Genomic DNA, 22,060 nt, shown 5'->3' with positions numbered 1-22,060 from the left:
TTTTCTCTCTAAATCTCAAAGCCATTAGCACGTAGGTCAGTAATCTAAAGTTACATGTCTCATACTAATTCTGCATATGTATAACATTGGACCGTACTGGTTCTATCTTATTTACACATTTCCTTTTATACCCATGATAATGCATCTGCAATAACATTTTTATGTCCTGCAATATGTAGTCTGTAAGTTAAAAGCCTATAATGTAAGACTCCGATGAAATAGTCTTGTATTCTTGTCCTTACTCCTTTCCAAAAAGGTGAGAGGGTTGTGGTGTGTATACACAACCGTCTCCAAAATATAATTTGTAACATAAACATTAAACATTGTAAGGCCAGTATCAAACTCAATAATTTTTTTTTGTGGAGTATTTTCTGTGATGAATATGGAGTTTCTTTGAAAAATAACCAATTGGCCTTTCAATTCTGCTGTTATCCTCCAACATCAGCACAGCTCCAACCCCCCTATGTCGCTGGTGTCGATAGCGACTTTCAAAAGTTTCAAGAAATTTGATGGGGCTAAAACTGGTGCCATGGTTAATGCAGTTTTTAAATTCTCAATTGCTTCCTGGCGTTGTTCTGTCCGCTGAAATTTCATATTCTTAAGCAAATCCATCAGAGGTACCACCACGCTACTGACGCTTAGCAAAAACATCGAGTAGAATCTGCTCATTTCAAAAAATGGAAGCACCTCTTTCTTCGAGGATGATCTTGGAAATTCCTCAATGGCCTTTGTCTTCACATTCCTTTTGTGTCCATTGTATTCCAAGAGCTTCACTTCTGCCTTCACAAATTCAGTTTTTGCTAAATTTATAACCAGTTTTGCCTCCCGTAGTCTTTCAAAGAGCCCTGCCAAATGCACCATGTAATCTTTCCATGAATTGCTAAAGATCACTAAGTCATCTATATAGACAGCACAATTAGTCAATCCTGCCACAACTCTGTTGATAAGTCTTTGAAATGTGGCTGGTGCGTTCTTCATTCCAAAGGGCATCACTTTAAATTAATACAGCCCGTTTGGGATTACAAATGCAGAAACTTCTTTCACTCTGTCCGACAAAGGTACTTGCCGGTAACTGCGCAGTAAGTCCAACTTTGTGATGTAAGTGGCTTGTCCAACTTTTTTCACGTAGTCCTCCAGCCTTGGATACAAGTCCAGTTTAACTATGGCGTTGACCTTCTGATAATCCACACCGAATCATTGAGTATCATCAGGTTTGGGAACTAACACAATCGGCAAACTCCACTGGCTTTGACTCAGCTCAGTGATGTCTCTTTGGAGCATCACTTCCACTTTGTTCTGTACCTGTGCAGCTTTGAGAGGATTAAGCCTGTAGGGGTGTTGTTTTATCGGAACAACAGTCCCTACTTCAACCTCATGTGCTGTAATGTTAGTCCTCCGCATTCTATTCCTACATATGTCCTCATTGCTGCAACAAGCCTTTCAGTTTAGTTCTCTGTTCCTGAGACAGTTCATTATCATATCCCATTCTCTAAGGACTAAAGTTACATGTCTCATTATTTATTTAATTTATTTTGAGGCACATCAAAACGCAAATCGTCTGGATTTGATTCCTCGCTCTGAGGGCCAGTGACTTAATACCTGTTTCTCCAGTTCCCTGTCCTTGTCATAGTAGGATTTCAACATATTCACATGACATACCTGATAAAGTTTTTTTCCTATCTGGCATCTTTACCAGATAATTCACCTAACTTCTTCTCAACCTGATAGGGACCACTAAACCTTGCTTTGAAGGGATCTCCTACCACTGGTAACAGCACCAGTACTTTATCCCCATGGGCAAACGTACAAATTTTAGATTTCTTATCGGCTTCTTGCTTCATTAGATTCTGTGCCACCTTCTAATGTTGTCTAGCTAATTCACTTATTGTTTAATCTTTTCTTCACCTCAGATATATAATCCAACTGTGAGATCTCTGACTTCGGACATATCAACTTTTCCTTAATTAATTTTAAAGGCCCACTTTGTGTCTGAATATCAACTCAAATGAAGTAAACTGAGTCAATTCACTTGGGGCATCTCTAACGGCAAACAATATAAATGAGATACCTTTATCACAATCATTTGGGTAATCCTGGCAATAAGTCCTCAACATGGTCTTTAGGGTCTGATGCCACCTTTCCAATGCACCCTGGGATTCAGGATGGTACGCACTCAATTTCAAGGATTTGGTGCCTAAACTATCCATGACTTCCCTAAATAGTTTAGCAGTAAAATTGGACTCTTGATCTGACTGAATCTCCCTGGTAGGCCATAGCAAGTAAAGAAAGCAAGCAACTCTTCCACAACTTTTTTTGCCTTGACACTCCAAAGTAGAATTCCCTCTGGAAACCTGGTAGACACATCCACTAGGGTTAGCAAATACTGATTCCCACTTTTAGTTTTAGGAAGGAGACCTACACAATCAATCATAACCTGCGTGAAAGATTCTTCAAATGTGGGAATTGGCATCAAATGTGCTGGGTTTTTTTCTGTCTGTGGCTTTCTTACTATTTGACATGTATGACAGGTACGGCAAAATTCAACCACAGCCTTATGCAATCCAGGCCAATAGAAATGCTTTTGTACCTTAGCCTGAGTCTTCCTCACTCCTAGATGACCACCTACAGGTAATTTGTGTGCTACCCATAATGCTTTCTCTTTGTATGCTACCGGTAACACCGTCTGGTGAACTTCCGTCCATTTCTCCTCCGCACTAACCTGCTGAGGTCTCCATTTTTCACCTTCGGATTCTATTCCTAAGATACTAACACTTGGGAATACATTCTGATTCCTTTTACAAGTAGGCTTTATGATATAGAACTTCTTGTTGTAATTCCAGTAATCTTTCAGAACTAAAGACCTCTGCCTGATCCTCTACCTGTTCAGGTTTTTCCTTTACCATTTCATCAAGCAGGGTGTCAGCTAGCTGGACCTCAACTCCTTCGTTTTTCTCTGTTAGTTTTTTTTCTTCTTGCTGTAACTTATGACTGTGGGATCTTGTTACCCTGCAGTCCGGAAAAATTCCAGGGTATTTTTCTTTTAAATGCTCAATTCCCTGGTTTTCCTTTGGCTTCTTCACTACAAGGGGCTTCACTCCCACCTTTGATCTGCTAGGTCGTTTCCAAGAACAAATTGTACTCTGGAATTTTCACTTTCAATCACTCCTGCTTTCACTTTCCCAGTCTTGATTGGACTTCCAGCCTGTTCTTACACAAGGAAACGCTAAATCTCTCTCCATCTATTTCACAGATTACCACACTCTTGAGTAATATTTCAGGAGGAGTGCAAATACTTTCATCTCTCTTACTATTAGAGACCGATCAGCTCCCATATATCTCAATATTTTAACTTCTTTACCTTCTCCCCCATTCTCCTGAGTAAACCTAACCCACAGTTTTTTGCAGAGATCAGACATTGTCACTCTCCAGCCCGTAACTAGGCTATGCACTTTCCTGCAGCTCCTCATCTCCTTTTGGGATTTCCTTCACTACCTCAACTCCCACTGGTTTAGCATCTTTTACCACCTCTATTTTCCCAGTGCCTTGCTTAAACCACTAGCATTGTGACTTTGTGTGTCCCACTGCATTACAGTGAAAACAGCTGAGGCCTTTCACCTCCTTTCCACCCTCTTGGGTTTCTTTTCTCACCTGGGGTAAACTGTTCCCAATGTGATGTAATTCTTGTTTTTCATTGAAGGGTCTCCCGTTTTCCCATTTTCCCAATTTCTAGCCCCCTCAGAATGAAATTGCTGGCAGAAGTTAAATTTTGATTTATGCACTAATGCATATTCATCTGCCATCTCTGTAGCTCTTCTCGCTGTTTGAACTTTCTGTTCCTCAACATGAGTTCTTTATCATCTCTGGAAGTGAGTTTTTAAACTCCTTCAGATAATCTCTCTAAGATTCTCGTATGTCTTTTCTATCTTTAATGCTCTCATCCATCTATCGAAGTGGCCGTGTTGAAATCATTCAAACTCAACATAACTCTGACTTGGTTCCTTCTTTATTTTTCTGAACTGTTATCTGTATGCTTCTGGTACCAATTTGTAGGCACTCAGTGGCCTGGTTAACATCATCATAATCTTTTGACACCTCATCTGACAGTGCTACAAACACCTCACTAGCCCTGCCTACCAACTTGGTCTGAATTAACATTACCCACCGTCTCCGGCCAATTCATCTGCCTGGCCAATTTCTCAAAGAAAATGAGAAAGGCTTCTACATTATTTTCATCGAATTTTGTTAATGTTTGACATAAATGTATATATCCCAGCTATTTCTTTGGCTACGATGGGTTTGCTCATCATCACGCTCCTCCTCGTTAAGCCTACTTTCTACCTTCATCTTCATCCTTTTAAATTGACTTTCCTGTTTAATTCGCAACTTAAGTTCAAACTCTCTCTTTCTTTTTGCTCAGCTAAGAACCTTCTCTCCCTTTCTTTATCTTCTAACCCTCTTCTTTCCCTTTCTTGTTCTTCTGCCCTGGCTCTGCTCTTCTTTATCTCCTAACTCCAATTGTCTAATTTTCAATTTAATTTTTTTGAACTCCACTGCACTCGCCTGCTTCTCTGATATACCTAAGTGCTTGACCAACTCTTAAAATTTCAGATTTCTTCTTATCCCTAGTTAAACCCAATTCTAACCTGTTTGCTAATTTTTAACAGTATATCTTTCCTCTGCTTTTCTAAACTTTCTTGGCAAATTTGGGAAGCATCTTCAAATCCTAGAACCTCTCTAGCAATGTTAAGAGCCATTTCCCTCACTTTTATTTTAACCAACAACAAGTTACCAAAATTAAACAGATTTTTCTGACTTACATTTTATTTAAAGGTTTAAAACACTAATCCCTAAGTCTATTTAAATCTTTCCAGACCTGTTCAGATCCTCTCGGGTCCCAGACTTGATCTGCCCAGGACCGAATCGATGAGCCCCCACAGTCTGTTTATGGCAGGAGAAGAGCTTCCTTTCTACTAATTAAATCTGAAACACCCAGAGAAGCTCGGCCTGCCCGTCCATAATCTGTTGAGTATTTAAATGAAAACAATCCTGATACATGTTTTATTAGCATCAAGTAACAATTTATTTATTTAACCCTAACAGTGAACAAATTAACAGAACTACTAACAAACTGAAGAATTCCCCTCTAACTACTATTTCCTAATAAAACAAGCTTCTAATCGTACGCTGTTCCAATAAACACAGGCCCCACTTATATAAATCCAAGTAGTAATAAAACAATAAATTAAAACTTAGTTTCTCAAAGTTCACACTGAGTGTGTCTCTCTGAATGCTTTGCCTTCTCCACTGTCTCTCCAGCCTTCCTTATGCTGATCCTGCTGTTGGGGATGTTTTCTGTGTAATTTCTTCTGTGAGGAACAGCTAGAAGTGCCATGGTACCTTTTTTTTAAAAGGGAGCTTAATGAGTTTTGTGTGAGAGCTCGGTTTATTTCTCAGATGACGGATTTGCTTTTGCTTCAGATGGCAGTTGGCTCTCACTGATTCTTTTTTTTTCAAAACCCCCTTATATGCCCCCAATGACTCATCAGTTTCTTATATGATTAGTTTCAGGTTGTCAGAACCATCATTTTTAAATTCAGTTGGCTTTCAGTCGCTGGGGGGTTGGTTTAAATTAATTGGCTGAGTCCAGCTTGTTAACCAAACATCAAAACAAGACTGCTGTTTTACCTGCCAACTGTAAGGCATTTTGATACACTTGTCACAATTTGGAGGTCTCTGTATAGTACTTGCAAATTTCCAAGCATAGACAAAGCACAATCTTTTAAAGGGATCACGCATTGCTTTTCCCCACTGTTACTTTTACAAACACGTTCGATCTTCCTGCCTTCCAATTCATGACTAATCTACACAACTTCGTAATACCTGTCAAATCCTGTAACAAAAAAAATTGTTTCAGTGAGGTGAACTCTCCATCTAAATGTCAGAATATAGATCCATTCTAAATTTTCTGTTTCATGACCTGGAAAGCAGCTTCTCACTGTCCCAGTGTTTCCCCAGACCTGGAGTTAGAGCCGCCATGGTCTTATGTGGGGTGGCGGGGGAGGGTGCTCACTAGAGTCTCGACGAATGCCCACCTCTTAATTGAGGAACCCACAAGCTAGACCCCCGAGACCATGCGCAGGCAAACCTTTTGGCTCTGAACTTTTCCATGATGTGAGCTGGGGGACCAGAGTTATCACTTCTAGTGAAATACTGTTTGATTTCCTTTTTTGGCCGCACTCTGGATCTGTTGATTATTGAACTTCTGTCAGAAGTCACATGATACCAGGTTATAGTCCAACAGTTTTATTTGAAATCACAAGCTTATAGAGCGCTGTTCCTTTGTCATGTGGCATGAACAAAAGCACACAAGCATATAATTTATAGGCAGAGGGATCAAAAGATCATGCACATGGTGTGAGTGGAGTTTCGACAGGCTGAATAATGTTTCTGCAGGTCATCAAGTGTCAGACAGTGAGTAAGATGTCAACAGCTGAATAGCAAGTGAAGGGATGACCTATAATCTGAATAATTGAGGTAGAGATAATTACAAAAGACTAAAAATGTGGCACTGGAAACAAACTAAATGGATGGAATAACATGATAGGTATACGAGTCATGTGCTGAGAGTCTAACCAAAGTAACAAGTAATCCGAAACTGTACAAACTAATTTATGTAGGGAGATTGTAAGTTATCAAGATGATGGTGTCAAAACAGGACAATAAGGAAGATTTTACAGATAAAAGTGTGGTGGGGTTACATGTAGCCCAATATGAGCAAGACTTCTTTGCTGCACAGGACCTCCAATCAATGCTATACACCAGATACAGGGACATTTTCTTCCTTTGGCCTCATGGCGAGGAATCACTGAAATGACTATACAATGATAGCAACAAGTTTCATCCCACCATTAGAATTACCATGGACTACTTTTCAGAATCAGTCTCATTCTTGGACATGCATCTGCATCAAGGAAAGATATTTCAGTACCTTACTCTACCACAAGCCTACTGATAACCTCACGATGCTGCACTTCTCTAGCTTCCACCATAAACATAATAAAGAAGCCATCCCCTACGCCCACGTACTGTGTATACACAGGATCTGCTCAGACAAGGAAGGATGCAACAGACACCTAAAGGTGCCCTCAAAAAGGGGTACGATGCTCAATTCATCGATTGCCAGTTCTGATGTGCCACAGCAATAAACTGCAATGACCTCCTCAGACACAAGACATGACTGATAGAGTATTGTCCAGTACTTCCTTGAAGCAGAGAAACTGCACCATGTTCTTTGCAGCCTTCAACACGTCATTGATGAACACAACACCAAGATCTTCCCTACGCCTCCACTTCTCACCTTTTAAACCACCGCCAAACCTTAAACAGACCATTATTCACAGCAAACTACCCAGCCTTCAGGATGACATTGACCACAGCACCACACAACCCTGCCACGGCAACCTCTGTAAGACATGCCAGATCGTTGACATGGATTCTACCACAAGACGTGGGGAACACCACCCACCGTGTGCAAGCAGATACTCGTGTCACTCGGCCAATGTTGTCTACTTTGTATGCTGCAGGCAAGGATGCCCTGTGGCAGTGTATATTGGCGAGACCTTGCAGATGCTATTACAACGGATGAATGGACACCGTGACAATTCCCAGACAGGAATGTTCCCTCCCATTCGGGGAACACTTCAGCGGTCAAGGAAATTCAGTTTCTGATCTTTGGGAAAGCGTCCTCCAAGGCACCTTTTGAGATAGACAGCAACGCAGAATTGCCGAGCAGAGACTGATAGCCAAGTTCTGTACCCATGAAGACAGTCTCAACCGTGATCTTGGGTTCATGTCATGGTACATGTAAACCCACCATATTCTACAAATTGGTTGCAGTTGAAGAGAAGTTCCAACTTCAGTTCCCCTCTTCGACTTATTTGCAGAGACCTTCATCCATATCTTTGTATCTGTACTCTCCTCTTGGCTGACTTCCTTTCATCTCAAATTTGTGCTCATCAAATTCACCAAGTTTTGTTCACTCACCTCACTGATGAACATGGGTTTCTTGGTTAAGCAAATACTCTGAGTTGAAAATGCTTATCACCTTCAAATCTCTGTTCCATTTCTGGCCGCTTGAGCATTTCTGATTTGAATTGCTCCACCATTGGTAGCAGCATCTTTAGCTGCTGAGGTGCTAAGCTCTAGAATTTCTCCACCCATCTACCCCTCAGAACCTTTCCATCTCGACTTCACTTTCCTCCTTTTGAGACACTCTTTTTAAAACCTTCCTCAGTGCCCCAAGTTTTATTATCATCTGCTCCAGCGTATCTTGTTTGATAATGGTGCTGTGAAGTGTCTTAGGACAGATTTATAAATTGATTATTTATTTAACAGAGATTCTTGATCAATTGAGGATATTGGGTTGATGTGAGGCACATGAGCGTGCAAAAACTGTTCGATTAAAATGTCATTTAATAGACTTGTCAACACATTTGAAGCCAATTTGAATAAAAGGGACAGGGGCAGTGATGTGAAACTAGCTGAGTGATAAGATAAAATTGTGGTTCATGGCTGGTTTTCAGACCAGAGGGAGGAACACAGTGAAATTCCCTGGATCGCTGCTTCTAAGTCTCTGTTAATGACATTGATTCGATTCGGTGGGACTGGGCACAACCTAGAAGTAGTGTAAACTGAGGGGGAGACAGAAAGACTTTGAGGGTAGATTGACTGGTAAAATAGGGGAAGGTGTGGTAGATGAAAGATGTGAAGTAATATATTTAAGAAGGAAGAATGTGGCTGGGCAATAGAAAGAGAGTATATTCCAAAAAAAATTGCAGGATTAGAGGGACTTGAGAAAATGTTTGAAAGGTGTATGGAATCCTAAGTGTAATAAATACAGGGGCACAGAATGCAGAATCAAAAAACCTTGAAAAACAGGATGTTCACCTCAGGTTTGTCAACTTTTTGACACCACACTTTAAGCAAGAAGTTTAAACCTTTAGAGAAGGTTCCAAAAAATTTACCAGACTGGTTCCAGAGATGAGGGAGTTCAGTTTCATGGGTAGATTAGCAAAACTGAGCTTAATGGGTGATTCCATGTATAAGTTTCTTATACAATTTGCTGTCTTTCCCTCCAGTGCACAGCAGAGAAGCAGCCAGTTAACAAAGAAACGAGCGGTTCCAAACCAGGTAAGAGCACGGATTTAATCCTGAGCAAGTTGTGGGACTAAACTGTGCATCTTTGACCAATTGGGTTTGCATGAGTGGGGAGTGTTGGTGTAATATTTGGACTGAGCCTTGTTACTGAGTTTGCACTATGCATCACTAATTAAACAAGGATTTGCAGAATGTTTGTGTGAATTTAATTGTCTAGAGAAATTTTGCATTTCAGTCTAGAGGTAAAATGGAGAATTTTAATTCTCTTGAGGCCACAAGAGAATTTCCGCCCCGCCCCCTTTTTCCCTCTGCCTCCCTCCTTCCCTCTGGCCCCACCCCCACTTTCCCTCCCGTTTAATTGATGTGTGTCTTTTGGAGCGTGAGGTTTGGGGTAATCTGGTTCCTGGTTCCTCAAGGTTTTGTACTAAAGGGATATTTTGGCTGTTAAAGGCCTGGCTGAGGATGGCCTCTAATAACTGCATGTCATTTTGTTTTCTCTCTTTCACTGACTTTGCTGTTCCTTTGCTCTCTGTCCAATTTTACTTCAACCCACCCTCACTCAATTCACTTTCCTCTGATATTCCTCCCTCCTTTAAACTATAACACTTCTAAAGGGTGAGATTCTGGTAAGTACCGTTTGTGTTGTGTGTTGCTTAGTTTTAGTTGATTTGAGTTTGTCTGGTGAGAGGAGGAATTAGATTGGGATATGATCAGGAAACATTTCCCCTTGGCATTCAGTTGTGGCTAAAATGATTTCATTGTATTTCAGTTTTTTTCTTTTCTCTGCTCAGATTCAATAATTACAATGCTCAAAATAAACAGTCAGATTTATGTTAATCAGCAAGTTCTGCCTTTGCTCTTGTTTCTGGTGATGGTGTCAACGCCATTAATGGCAGGTTCATTAATCACCTGGTTCTCCAGCAGCCAATGGAATGATGTATCTGTGATTCATTCACAGTTTTCTACCCATCTCTTCCTCCTGGGAATGGCGTATTCCTACATTTGAGCTGGGAAGTCCTCCGCTCACCAGCATGGTGGCCCTGTCTGGTCGTTCGGATCAGCTACTTGTTCCATTTGATGCTGGGTAATCAGGGCTTTGCTCCAACTACCAATGATGCACATCAGCCTCTTCCCTATTTCCTCTTCATCTATGCAGTTCTAACTGCATTTGTATGCCAGCACTTTTTGGAAATGATCCTGTTGAAATTGACAGTTGCTGTGGGATTAATGTTGGATCAGTGCAGTTTATAACCCCCAAGGGTAGAGGGATTATTCCAAGTCAGTGACAGTTTTCCCCCTACTGTGTCTCGGGTAGGTGACTAACCAAATTTGTTTCTAATTAACTTGTTTTGTATTTTGTTTTGTGTAATGTGTCTCTAATTTTACCCAACATGATCTGGCTTTCCATTAACCCTGTTTCACAATGGAACTGTCTGTCGGAGTTGGTTTCAGGTGGAGCTGCAGCAGCCCACCGTGTGTAGGGGCTTTTGTTCCAGCAGCAGAGTTCTTAAAACTCCTCAAACTAACTGGTGTCTTGATGCTTTCTAATCAACTTCGGAATGTGCTGTGCAGGTTAGGATGTGCACAAAAAGACGGGCAGTCAGGTATTTCTCAGGATTTCGCTTCCCTCTTGTTTCCTCCTGAGACTGTGTGGTCTCTGTTCGCCTTGAATACTAGCCTTCCTGCCCCCAAACTCCACCACCACCTATGGGCATATTCTCATTTCTATCCTGGGTTCCCCCACCCACCTGACTAAAGTCCCATGTGGGTCAATGTGTCATGAAGGCTCAATGTGTCATGAAGGCTCACAACGTAATGAACTGTTGCTCAGCCTCACAATGCTGCTATTTCCAGGTTATTCGTAGGGGTTGGATCACCATCAACAACATCAGCATCATGAAGGGTGGCTCCAAGGAATATTGGTTTGTGTTAACGGCTGAGTCATTGTCTTGGTACAAAGATGAAGAGGTGAGTGAGTCTAACACTTTCTCATTTGTTCTCTGTTGTACTTTAATTAAATGGGGTTGGTCTTGAATTTGATTTCAGCTTACCTTATGCATGAGTCCATTTTTGCTGCAGACATCGCACACGGAGTTGACCTTCCCTCCGTTCTGGCAGTGTTTACAAAGTTAATACACTGTGTGTTTGATTGTATGCCTTGCTGAGCTTGGTGGGGTAGGACAGCATCTTCTCCATTTGTGTCTCTACTACTGTCTGCTTGAAACCCATTAATTGGGGCATTCTCCATGGCAACGACTCTACCAATCAGAGTCACTTGCCTACCAATCAGCACTTCCCTCATATTTGGTATTTCTTACAAATTTTCCTGGAGTGCAAAATGGAAAGCTTCACCTTTTTTTCAGCAATCTCTCATTGAGCTTGAGGTCCCTTCTCATCCTGATCTTTCGGTAAACTTTTATCAGCACGGTGGCTCAGTGGTTAGCACTGCTACCTCACAGCACATGGGATCCAGGTTTACTTCCAGCCTTGGATGATTGTCGGTCTGGAGTTTGCACATTCTGCCTGTGCTAAGTGCTCCGGTTTTCTCCTACAATTCCAAAGATGTATAGGTTAGGTGGATTGGCCATAGGAAATGCAAGGTTACATGATTAGGGTAGGGAGCTGGGTCTGGTTTAGATGCCTCTTTGGAGGGTCAGTGTGAACTCAGTGGGACTAATGGACTCTTTCTGCACTGTAGGATTTCTATGATGTTGTTCATCCTTATGACCACTTTCCCTCTGATCTTTACAAGTATCCTCCTCAGAAAATTTTTGAAACGTCTGAGAAGGTTTTTGAAAGAGGTTGTGTATATCTTTTTGAAATGACAAGAGGCCTGTAGTGGAAGCTGAATGCTGCAGCATATAGCTGTGTTTTCTGATGGTTATGTGAATGTTACAGGAGAAGGAGAAGAAGTACATGTTGCCACTTGATAACCTGAAGCTGAAGGATGTGGAGAAAGGTTTCATGTCCACCAAACATGTCTTTGCAATCTTCAATACAGAGCACAGGTTAGTGCCAGCTTAGCTGCAGCTGCCTGTCTCCACCTAACATCTAGTGACTGAGAGAGGGAGTACTGGGAGAAGGGGAAGTTGATGACCTGGGATTTTCAGGGCTGGACTCCTGTTCTAGTTTGTCATTAGCCGGGTGCTCTGGGTCTCATTGAGCCAATCCAGTCATTGTCCCTTAAACCTGCTGAGCATTGCCCCATGGTGATGAGGTTTCTGTCTGCTGCCGTGTCAAGACAGCAAACATCAAGTCTGCAATAGAAATTAAAATGGAAATGACCGGTAAACAACAGTGTAACTAGATCTTAAAACTTAGTCTGTTGCTGTTTGAAGCTTTTGTTTCCTGTTATCCAGTACAGTGAAATCTATTTCCAGAGTGTCTCGCTGTGGGAAATGATTCATTTTAATTTTCCATTTTTCTTTAGAAATGTTTATAAAGACTATCGCCAAATTGAATTGGCTTGTGAGTCCCAGGAGGATGTGGACAGTTGGAAAGCATCATTCCTGAGGGCGGGGGTCTATCCAGAGAGGGAGAATGTAAGTTTTAGCTATATTTGTTACAGTCTTTCTCTGAAATAGCAAACAGAATTTCTATTGTCTTGTGTTACTGTAAGACAAAATTGGTGAAAGTGGCTGTTCCTTCACAACTGACAGAACCTCTAACCTCCCTTAGAATTGCACCATTTAAACAGGTCATTTAGCCGAGCATTCCAGAATGCTGCTTTTGTTCCACATGTGACTCCTCTAATCTTTTATTTAAATCTACAATCATAATAATCTATTCCTTCCTCATAAGCTTGACTAGCTTTCCTTTAAATACATCTACACTATTCATTCCAACCACTGCTGGCTGTGATAGCAAGTTCCATTGTCTCATCATGCAGGGTAGAGACGTTCCTATGGAATAAAGTACTGGATTTCTGAGTGGATATCTTGTTTCAGTGTCACATCTAGAAAAGTTCTGTCTACAACCTTTCTGACAAACTTTACCTTTTATAGTTTTAAAGACCTCTGAAGGTATCCCTCAACCATTTTGTCAAGGGGGAAGCGACCTCACTTGTCAATCCTTCCTTGATATGTTTACCCAAAGGTTACTAACGTTGTATCATTCCTTTGTTGCTGTTCTTCGTTTATTTAAGGATCCTGTTACTTTACTTTTCCTGCCACTGACATTAAGCTGTCTGATCTACAATTTCCTGGGCGTGTTTGGTGATTCTGTACCCCTTAACTATGTTTGGATAAGAGACCAAAGGAGTGACATTCACAATGGTTTAATGTCCAGAGACCCTGGCTGGAAAATGTGAAACCCTTCATGGTATGTAATGAGCTAGCAGACAGATCAAATATGACTGGCCATAGACTGAGACCCCAACAAGGAGTCAGCACTTAAAGGGGCAGAGAATTTCTGTTCCTGTGGGTGATGCTGAGAGGTGTGCAGCATGGAGTCACTCCTCTAATTGTTGACCATCCTCTTTAGACTGAGAATGATGAGGGGGGCAGCAGTCCAGACACATTTTCAATGGACCCGCAGCTGGAGCGACAGGTTGAAACGATCCGTAACCTGGTGGATTCCTACATGGGAATCGTCAATAAATCGATCAGGGATCTGATGCCAAAGACCATCATGCACCTCATGATCAACAACGTAAGTTTTTCTATGGACCTTTGAGGGGAGGGAGAAGTCTGGGGGTGAGTGGAATTGGTGCAATTAGAGTGTAATTCTAAAGTATTCAATTTTGTCACCTTTTGAACGTATGGAAAGTTTGCCCTGAAGTTGATGGAGAAAAGAATGAGAGAACTGCAAGTACGGCACTGAAATTGATGAGTCTGCAAGTGGCAAAGGACATAGATGAAGGTTCAGTAAACAGACAGACTTGGGCTGCGGTGGAGACAAGTTATGTTGGAGAGGTGCTATACTGATAATGGCACTGGGCTAGCAGTCCAGAACCCCACGCTAATGTTCTGGGGCATGAGTTCAAATACCACTATGGCAAATGGTGAAATCTGAATTCAGTAAAATTTGGAAAAAAGAGCTGGCCTAACGGTGATAATGTAACCATTGATTACTGTAAAATCCTGTTTTGTTCACTGATGCAGTTTAGAGATGGTGAATGCTGGCCTAACCCACATCCCCACAAACAAATTTCTTACAAAGCAGGTTGTAGTGAGGGAGAGGATTTAAGGTCAGAAGCTTAGATTGGTTCAGTGAGTTAGCAAGGTAGTGTGTGCTGGTTCAATGTCGGAGGGGAGTTGCAGAAGAAGGATTGTTGAGGAGAATGTAGGAGGGGAATTCTAGAATGGGAGGCCATAGACTTGGGGGGTGGCAGATATAAACCAGTTGTGGATAAAATTGCTTCACAAAGGGTCGTGAAGCTGTGGAATTCACTACCCCAGAGTGTGGCAGATACTGTGACACTGAATAAATTTGAGAAGGAGATTTTTAATTAATAATAGGTTGAAGGGAGAGTTATGGGGAGTGGGCGGGAAAGTGGAGTTGAGGCTGAGATGAGATGAGATCAGTGATGATCATATTAAATAGCAGAACAGGCTCAAGGGACTGAACTGCCTACTCGTGCTTCTTCTTCTTATATTCTCACGCGTAAAGGCATAGGAATGATAGAGAGGCATATACCCGTATTTGTGTAGCACCTTGTGCAATAATTGAATATTTTGGAGCCAATTAAGTGTCTTAGAATGATAGTCAGATATAATGTAGGAAACCTAGCAGCCAATTTGCATACTGCAAGATCTCACATACGGCAATATCATGAAAACCAGATAAATCTGTTTTGTGAAGTAAATTCAGGGATAAATATTGACTAGAGCATCAGAAATACATTTCCTACTCCACTTAAAAATAATGGCCTGAGATCCATTACTTCAACTCAAGTACCCAATTTGAGGTTCACAGTTCTAATCTGAAGGATGATAAGTCTGATAGTGCAGCCCTTGGTTCAGTCCCTATGTGGCTATGGTTTGGTGGAACACCATGGCAGCTCAGTGGTTAGCACTGCTGCCTCACAGCGCCAGGGACCTGGGTTCAATTCCACCCTCGGGTAATTGTCTGTGTGTAGTTTTGCACATTCTCCCTGTGCCTGCCTGGGTTTCCTCCCACAGTCCAAAGATGTGCAGGCTAGGTGGCTTGGCCATGGTAAATTGCCTGTAGTGTTCAGGGATGTGTAGATTAGGTGGGTTATGGGGGATGGGTCTGGGTGGGATGCCCTGAGGGTTGGTGTGGACTTGTTGGGCTGAAGGGCCTGTTTCCACACTGTAGGGATTCTATGATCCAAGATCTTTTGCTTGTGACAGACCAAGGACTTTATCCACTCGGAGCTACTAGCTTTCCTGTACTCGTCCACTGACCAAAGCAGCTTAATGGAGGAGTCGGCTGAGCAGGCACAGAGACGTGATGAAATGTTGCGAATGTATCATGCCATCAAAGAAGCTCTGCGCATTATCGGGGACATCAGCACCACCACCATCACTGCACCCCTGCCTCCCCCAGTTGATGATTCCTGGCTTTCTGCCCAGTCAGGAGGTCACAGGTAGGTAAATGTGAGGAACGACAGAATTAGGAATCTGGGATGGGGTAGGGGAATGAAGTAAACGGGCTCATCTGGCTGCAGCCTTGGACCCTTCTTTAGCTCACTACTGACATCCCCTCAATTCTCCCTATGTGACTTATCCTCACTCCAAGGTCACCATCCTTGGGTATATTCCGTCCGTCGGGCAGGACAGACCCACCTAGTGATATTGCAGCAGGGAGGGATTTGTCTTTGGAATCCTCAACGTGAAGTCTCATGGTAGCCTCCTGCTGATTACCATGTACTGCCTCTCTTTGGCTAATGAATCAATTCTCCTTCATGTTGAACATCGCTTGAAGGAAGCACGGAAGGTGGCAAATGCCCAAAATGTACTCTGGGAGATTTCAGTGTCCATCACCAAGAATGACTCAATAGCACTGCTGATGACCAAGCTGGTTGAGTCCTTGTGGTAGAACATGGGAGGAGGAGGCTATGTGGTGGCAGAATTTGTGGGGTTGCATGATGTTTGAGGGGGTGTGGTTGGGCTAAGGTAGAGCTTGAGCAGTTGTGGGATGATGGTTGCTGATGTGATGGGAGTTTGCAGAAGCGGTGTTGGAATCTTTACGCTGCTGTTTTACACATTAGTTGAAAAGTGAAATTGTGATTGATGTTCATGCTTTGTTACTTCCACAGTCCGACACCTCAGCGTAGACCCCACTCTGCAGTGGGTCCACCAGGTAGACCACCTGGGGTCCGAGGATCGACTCCAGGTCCTATGTTAATACCAACTCCTGTGGGAGGTTTTGGTGCTCCTCCTATTCCATCCAGACCTGTTCCCACTAATGATGCCTTCGGGGTACCACCTCAGATTCCTTCCAGGCCAGCACGTATCCCACCTGGCCCTCCTGGGCTACCCAGGTATGTCTTAACACTCCAACCTCACCCTGCTTAGTAGACAATGCTGAAAGAGGCATAGATGCTGTCTGTGTGTGAGAGAATGCACATACAGATCTGAACGTGTGAATGCCTGAGAGTCCTTGGCTGTCACTCTGGCCTCTTAACAATTGCCTGCCTTAAGTATACTGCCATTCTATAACCTCAACTTTTCTTAACGGTAAATAAGTCTCCCTTTAGCTAGGAGCCATTTCACTTGCAATGTTTCTGGAAACTAATGATGTCCCTTGCGCTTTGGCATTCATACTGTTACAGTTCTGCAGTCCCTGAGTTTTAATTATTGGTAGTTCTTTTGACAGTGTCCTCTCTATTCTGCTTTTTATGCTGAAATAAGGACATATTTCCATTTTGTTGTTGTTCAGGCCCTGGGATGTGTAGAAGTCTGGGGAAGGTGGGACAGGTGGTGTTGATCTTCAAAACAGTCTTGTGTTTAGTTGTGAATTTATCACCTGAATGATGATTACTTAGAGCTCTTAAAAGCTGTAGCTTGGGCATTTATCATATGCACAATTTGCTGAGGAAATGTCCCAGGATTAGCAAGTGTAGAATACCTGTTGGTGAGGCATGAAAGGGCCAGTGTTTTTGTGTTTTAAGTTTCTTGTGTTCAGTTTGTGCCTTTCTCTGTAATATTGAGTTTCATGCATCCTTCGTCTCACTAAAACCTCAACTCGTTGTTTGGTGTGATCTGAACCTCTGACCAACATGCAAGCCACTCCTTTAACAGTGACACTCCTCAGTCTGTTCTGTTTCACCCAGAATCTTGGTGAAAGCTGTGAAAAATTAACTTGAGTTAACTGTGCTGTATTTCTCTTGCTAAATGCTGGTCTGAAAGTGATCAATGGGTCTTGTGCAATGGTCGAGAAAAATCATCTGGGGTTCAATCTGGCAGTTTCTGAATATAAAGTGCCAACCTGTGACTGAGCAGGTCTGTGCTGTGATTGCTGCTCTCGGAGTGAGAAGCTGGGCTTTATTTGGCCATGGTCAATCAGGGGTCAGGAGAGGGGAAAATATTTCACGCGTGAAAATAGACCCTTCTGTTCAGAGTCCAATGACATCGCTGTAATGTACAGCTCTCTCAGCTTCAGCCTGATGATTATCCAGGTCAATGGGAAATGACCCTGGGCTACAGTGTGGCTCTATCCGATGAGCATTTGCAGTTCAGTTTCATATCTCCTGTCTCTTCCTGTGCAGTTATGAAACAATGTAGTTGGAGGGGTAGAGAAAAAAATATAAAAGCAAACACCGGCTGTATACTGATGCCTGCACCGTTCATTGTTGAATTGAACCCTGACTTGCTCCTGTTTCTTTCCCCATTATATTGACCCCCATTTTGTTTTGTCTCCCTTCAGCAGAAGACCACCCGCAGCTCCGACCCGGCCCACAATTATCCGAACAGCCGAGCATTCCCTACTGGATTAAACAGTGGGATTTATCCTGTGAAGCATTTTATTGTAGGCTATAGTGGATGATTAGCCGACATATTCTCACGCATTTAATCCACTGAGGAGCAGTAGTGGTGTGAAGGGCAGGACCCATGTTTACCAGAGTGTTATCCAGACCTCTTGGCTTATCACACTAGCTGGGAGCACCAAGACGTTCTTAACTGAACTTTATTTAAATATAATACTGAATTATTTGTTGGTTGTTCCCCCTAGCACTAAAATTTGGAGTCTGTTTCTCTCACTCACTGCTCCCTTGATATTCCTGATTGAGAAACTTTGCACTCCCTGAATAAACAGCAAAATTGTCTCGGTGCCTTTTTTCATTTGTTGGGATCATTGTTCCTAGCAGCTCTGCATAAATAAAACAATTATATTTGTTGGCTTGTCCTGTCTCCAGACATCTACTTACATTTCTTATTGCTGTCTCTGATGCTATAAGTAATCGGAGCAGTGAGTGCCACGTTCTATGGCCTTGAAAATACTGGGGAAATTGAGAGTACAGAGTGGACCTGGAGTTGTTAAATTGCAGTGAGGTCAGTAGGCTGACAATGTGAAAGGGGAATCAATGGAATTAGGGAGTGCTGCAGTAAACTCTCACTCCTGTGACCCCTTTCCAATTGAAGTTCTGATGGGGTATTAGAATGGGTGAAAGTGAGAAATAAAGGTATGCAAGGCCTGGATGGAATAGTTTGAAAGAGAGACCCCAAGCAGGAGGTATTCTTTGGATCTTGGTTAGGAGTTTGCTCTGAGGAGAGCATATCCTAGCAGTGTGGAGGGGGTGGAGTTAGTGAAATATGGGGAGATACCATGAGCCATGCATTGACTGCAAGTAGTTTATATTGTAGCTGATGGGTTGATTGCGTGAAAATACAATGGCTTGAAGAATCTGATTATGATCTTTGAATTTTTTTTAAAGTCCAATGACTGGGTGTTTTTATTTTCCAGCCAATGACTGCAGAGCTGAGTTTCAGGAACATGGACGATTTTTGAGTCATAGGTAACAGACTGAGCTTAGCCAATGATGTTCTGTTAGCCTCTTAACAGATGTGTGTGTCCATCTATAGATGTTTACCATTTATTCATTGCTTTAATTTTGCACTTGTTCGGACTTGTGCCTAGCTTCCCAAGGTCTCTGGCTCCTTAGCTGTTGTCAGTTTCAAAATTAACCATCCTTAAGATTCTACCATCTCCAGTAAGTGTTGCTGAATGGTTTTGATGGTAAGTTTATGGTTCACTTTGGCCTAACAACTTGGGTTGGATATTTCTGGCAGTTTTAGTTACTGCAGCTCTTCTCCAAACTCCAATCTCTGGCCGTTTTTCTTATTTGATCTAATACCAGTATTGCCAGATTTCAGTCACGGTGACTGGGGATCCAGAAAGATTGCAATTTGGGGGTTGTATTTGTCCAAAGAGGATGGGATTTTTGGGCATTGGTTGTTAATTTGCGTCTTCATTGAACTGCTATGTGTTGACTACTTAGTTTCTCGTTTTTGTCGGGTTCAAAGTATTGTGACTGGGAATCAAGCTAAATTGGTATTCGTGGGATGTGTATGCATAGGCCAGTGAACAACTTGTGTTCAGCAGTCTGTAAGTGAAGGAGTTTAGTGGACAGCCTTTAAATGGGCTTGGGTGTAGCCACCAGTTACAGCTCACGAACAACTTGATCCAAATAAAGCGGAACTTATAAATCTGCCTTCAGTCCCTGAGCTCCTTGGCTCGCCTCCCACGTAAGGTACTAACTTCCACTTCCTCTGACCTCCCAGTATGTTAGGCCTTGCTTAACCTATCCTGTACAGGATAACCAGCTCCCTGTTGGATTTCTTTTGCAGCTTGCTCTCATTCATTTGCCTGGTTTGAGCACTGCCTTAAGAATAAGCATCTCAGATCAATCTGAAAGCACAGCCTGTATTAATTAATTGACCCATTCAGCTATTTTGAAGCAGCCTCTGTCAGCATTGTAAATTCGAATCAAGAACAAAGCATTGGAAATGCTGAAGGTGGCACCTGGGAATTAGATGGCTACACTTGGCCTAGTTCTGGTTAAACCTGTTCTGTATCAGATGCTAATTAACTTAGTACATTTCCAACATTTTCTGTTATGTTCCAGTTTTCCAGCACTGATCACAGCTGGAATCCGCTTCCTGATGAAAATACTGAGAACCACAAATTCCTGATGTGAACAGCTTGTTCATCTTTTTGCAATTAGGGTTGTATGTCCAAGTGTTTGGGAGGTGGTATCCACATACTGTTGCTGCTGAACTAAATTCCTTACCCAGGGGAACTGGACATCAAATCGGCTTTCTCTGGTGAAGGCAGGTTTGCTGCAGGAAATTCTTGTTTTCATAGAAGTTAAAATGCAACTTGATTTTTCCCTTTCTTACTCTAAACAAGAAAGAAGAACAGGGATTTGTTGAATGCACTTAATTCTCTCTCCACATAAACAATGGAATCCAGGTACAACTGGACAATTAAAAAACAAAGTAACAGCCTTTTGGAGGGAGTTCTTGATTGGATGGGTGGGAATGTGTTAAATGTAGTATTCACTGATCCTCACCACCCACCCCACCCTTAGAAATTATTCTCTGAAACTCCCTCAAGATTGTCTTAGTGTCCTGCTGTGGGTGGGACCACCAGTTTTATATAAAAATGTATTAGTTACTAGATCAAATTAATTTCTTCAAGTTTGGTGAGGAGAATCTGCTGCAGGCACTTGAGTCTAATCCTTGATGCTTTATCACAATTGCAATAAAGAGAATGTAACTTGTGCAATTTTGGGCAGTGTTGCCACAGAAAGGTACTGCACCAACTGTGGGAAATTAGCTCAAAGCTCCTTTTGGTTTTCGTAGTCACACATTTGGCAGAAACTGATCACGGATGCTGAAGATCTTTCTACAAACTACAATTTCTAAAGAAAATAACTGAATTAATTAATATTGTATTACAATGTAGTGGCTGAATCCTTTTCCTGTGATTACTTCTTCAAATTCAGGGATCTGTTATATTCAGGACTCAGCTCTAATTAACAGATACCTGAATGTTCTCACTCCTGGTGTGTGATATACTATTGACTGTTAACTGATTTGAAATGAAGTGCCTACATTCTGTATGGTAATGAACTGAAATAAAGGGATGGACAGTAGAAGGAGGCTTCTTCTTGTGTCTTTGTCATCTGTTTCCCCCTTTTCTCATTCTGGGAGAGAGAAAAAGCAGACCCACAAGCTGGCAGATGGTGAAGGGACAGAGGTGATATGCTTGTTCACAGAGGCATGGCAATAGCCCCCTGGGTGGTAACACTAAATATTCTGAGCAGTTTTCAAACTTGATGCAATTTCTGGGACGTTGGGACTGTCCTACACTTTGCTTCTCCACTCACCATTCAGAAATTACAAAATGTTGCTGTTATTGTAGATGGTGGAGGGTTGAGATCATTCAATGGCTGTTGATACCAATTTAGAGAATCTTACAGCACAGAAGATCTTTTTCCAAGTCATTTATCAAATTCTCATTAGAAAACTGCTGCTGAATCTGCTTCCATATTTCAAGCAGTGCATTCCAGATTAAAACACCTGAGTTACTAAAAACAGTGCCTTCCTTTTATCTTAAAATCTGCATCTTCTGATTACCAAAACATCTGAAAGTGGAATGTTTCTCTCATTTCCTTTTATCAATGTCCTCTCAATAATGATGACCATCACAAGTTAGTGAAAAATGACCTGTTATCACTGAAGCTGGGCTGCTGTCAAGCTGCAATGGCGCACTATGGAGTCTGCAGCTAAGTGTAGGTTAACTTAGAATTAGAGAGTGTTTGTTTTTCAGATGAGATTATTTTCCCTTTGCAACTAATTACTGTTTACTTGTACACTCAAGCAGAACTATGTCCATACGACACATGGACAGGTTAGTGACCAGGCTACAGAAATACACAATCTGAGCAATTCATTGTTGCACAGATTTGTGCTTTAGCTAATATAGATGAGAC

The 22,060-nt window shown here is 42.0% G+C and overlaps 1 protein-coding gene across 11 annotated transcripts in view; it reads left to right on the top strand.

Moving 5' to 3' along the window:
* Window positions 1-22,060, top strand: part of dnm2a (dynamin 2a) — a 67,893-nt gene that overhangs the window by 39,455 nt on the left and 6,378 nt on the right. For 2 of the 11 annotated variants that reach the window (XM_048618037.1, XM_048618036.1), the window contains exons 13-21: window positions 9,138-9,189; window positions 9,771-9,782; window positions 11,011-11,124; window positions 12,055-12,164; window positions 12,587-12,698; window positions 13,639-13,806; window positions 15,471-15,706; window positions 16,379-16,603; window positions 17,992-21,220. In XM_048618037.1, coding sequence (XP_048473994.1) covers window positions 9,138-9,189; window positions 9,771-9,782; window positions 11,011-11,124; window positions 12,055-12,164; window positions 12,587-12,698; window positions 13,639-13,806; window positions 15,471-15,706; window positions 16,379-16,603; window positions 17,992-18,058 — 1,096 coding nt within the window. In that variant the 3' untranslated portion in view covers window positions 18,059-21,220. Of the gene's footprint in view, window positions 1-9,137; window positions 9,190-9,770; window positions 9,783-11,010; window positions 11,125-12,054; window positions 12,165-12,586; window positions 12,699-13,638; window positions 13,807-15,470; window positions 15,707-16,378; window positions 16,604-17,988; window positions 21,221-22,060 lie in introns of those variants that run through there. The other 9 variants (XM_048618035.1, XM_048618033.1, XM_048618040.1 and 6 more) reach the window with 5 other exon arrangements.

Source organism: Rhincodon typus, chromosome 38 (genome assembly GCF_021869965.1).
Source record: "Rhincodon typus isolate 14 chromosome 38, sRhiTyp1.1, whole genome shotgun sequence".
Classification (NCBI taxonomy): domain Eukaryota; kingdom Metazoa; phylum Chordata; class Chondrichthyes; order Orectolobiformes; family Rhincodontidae; genus Rhincodon; species Rhincodon typus.
The sequence above is the reverse complement of the archived record's forward strand: the minus strand, read 5'-3'. Positions and strand labels throughout refer to the sequence as shown.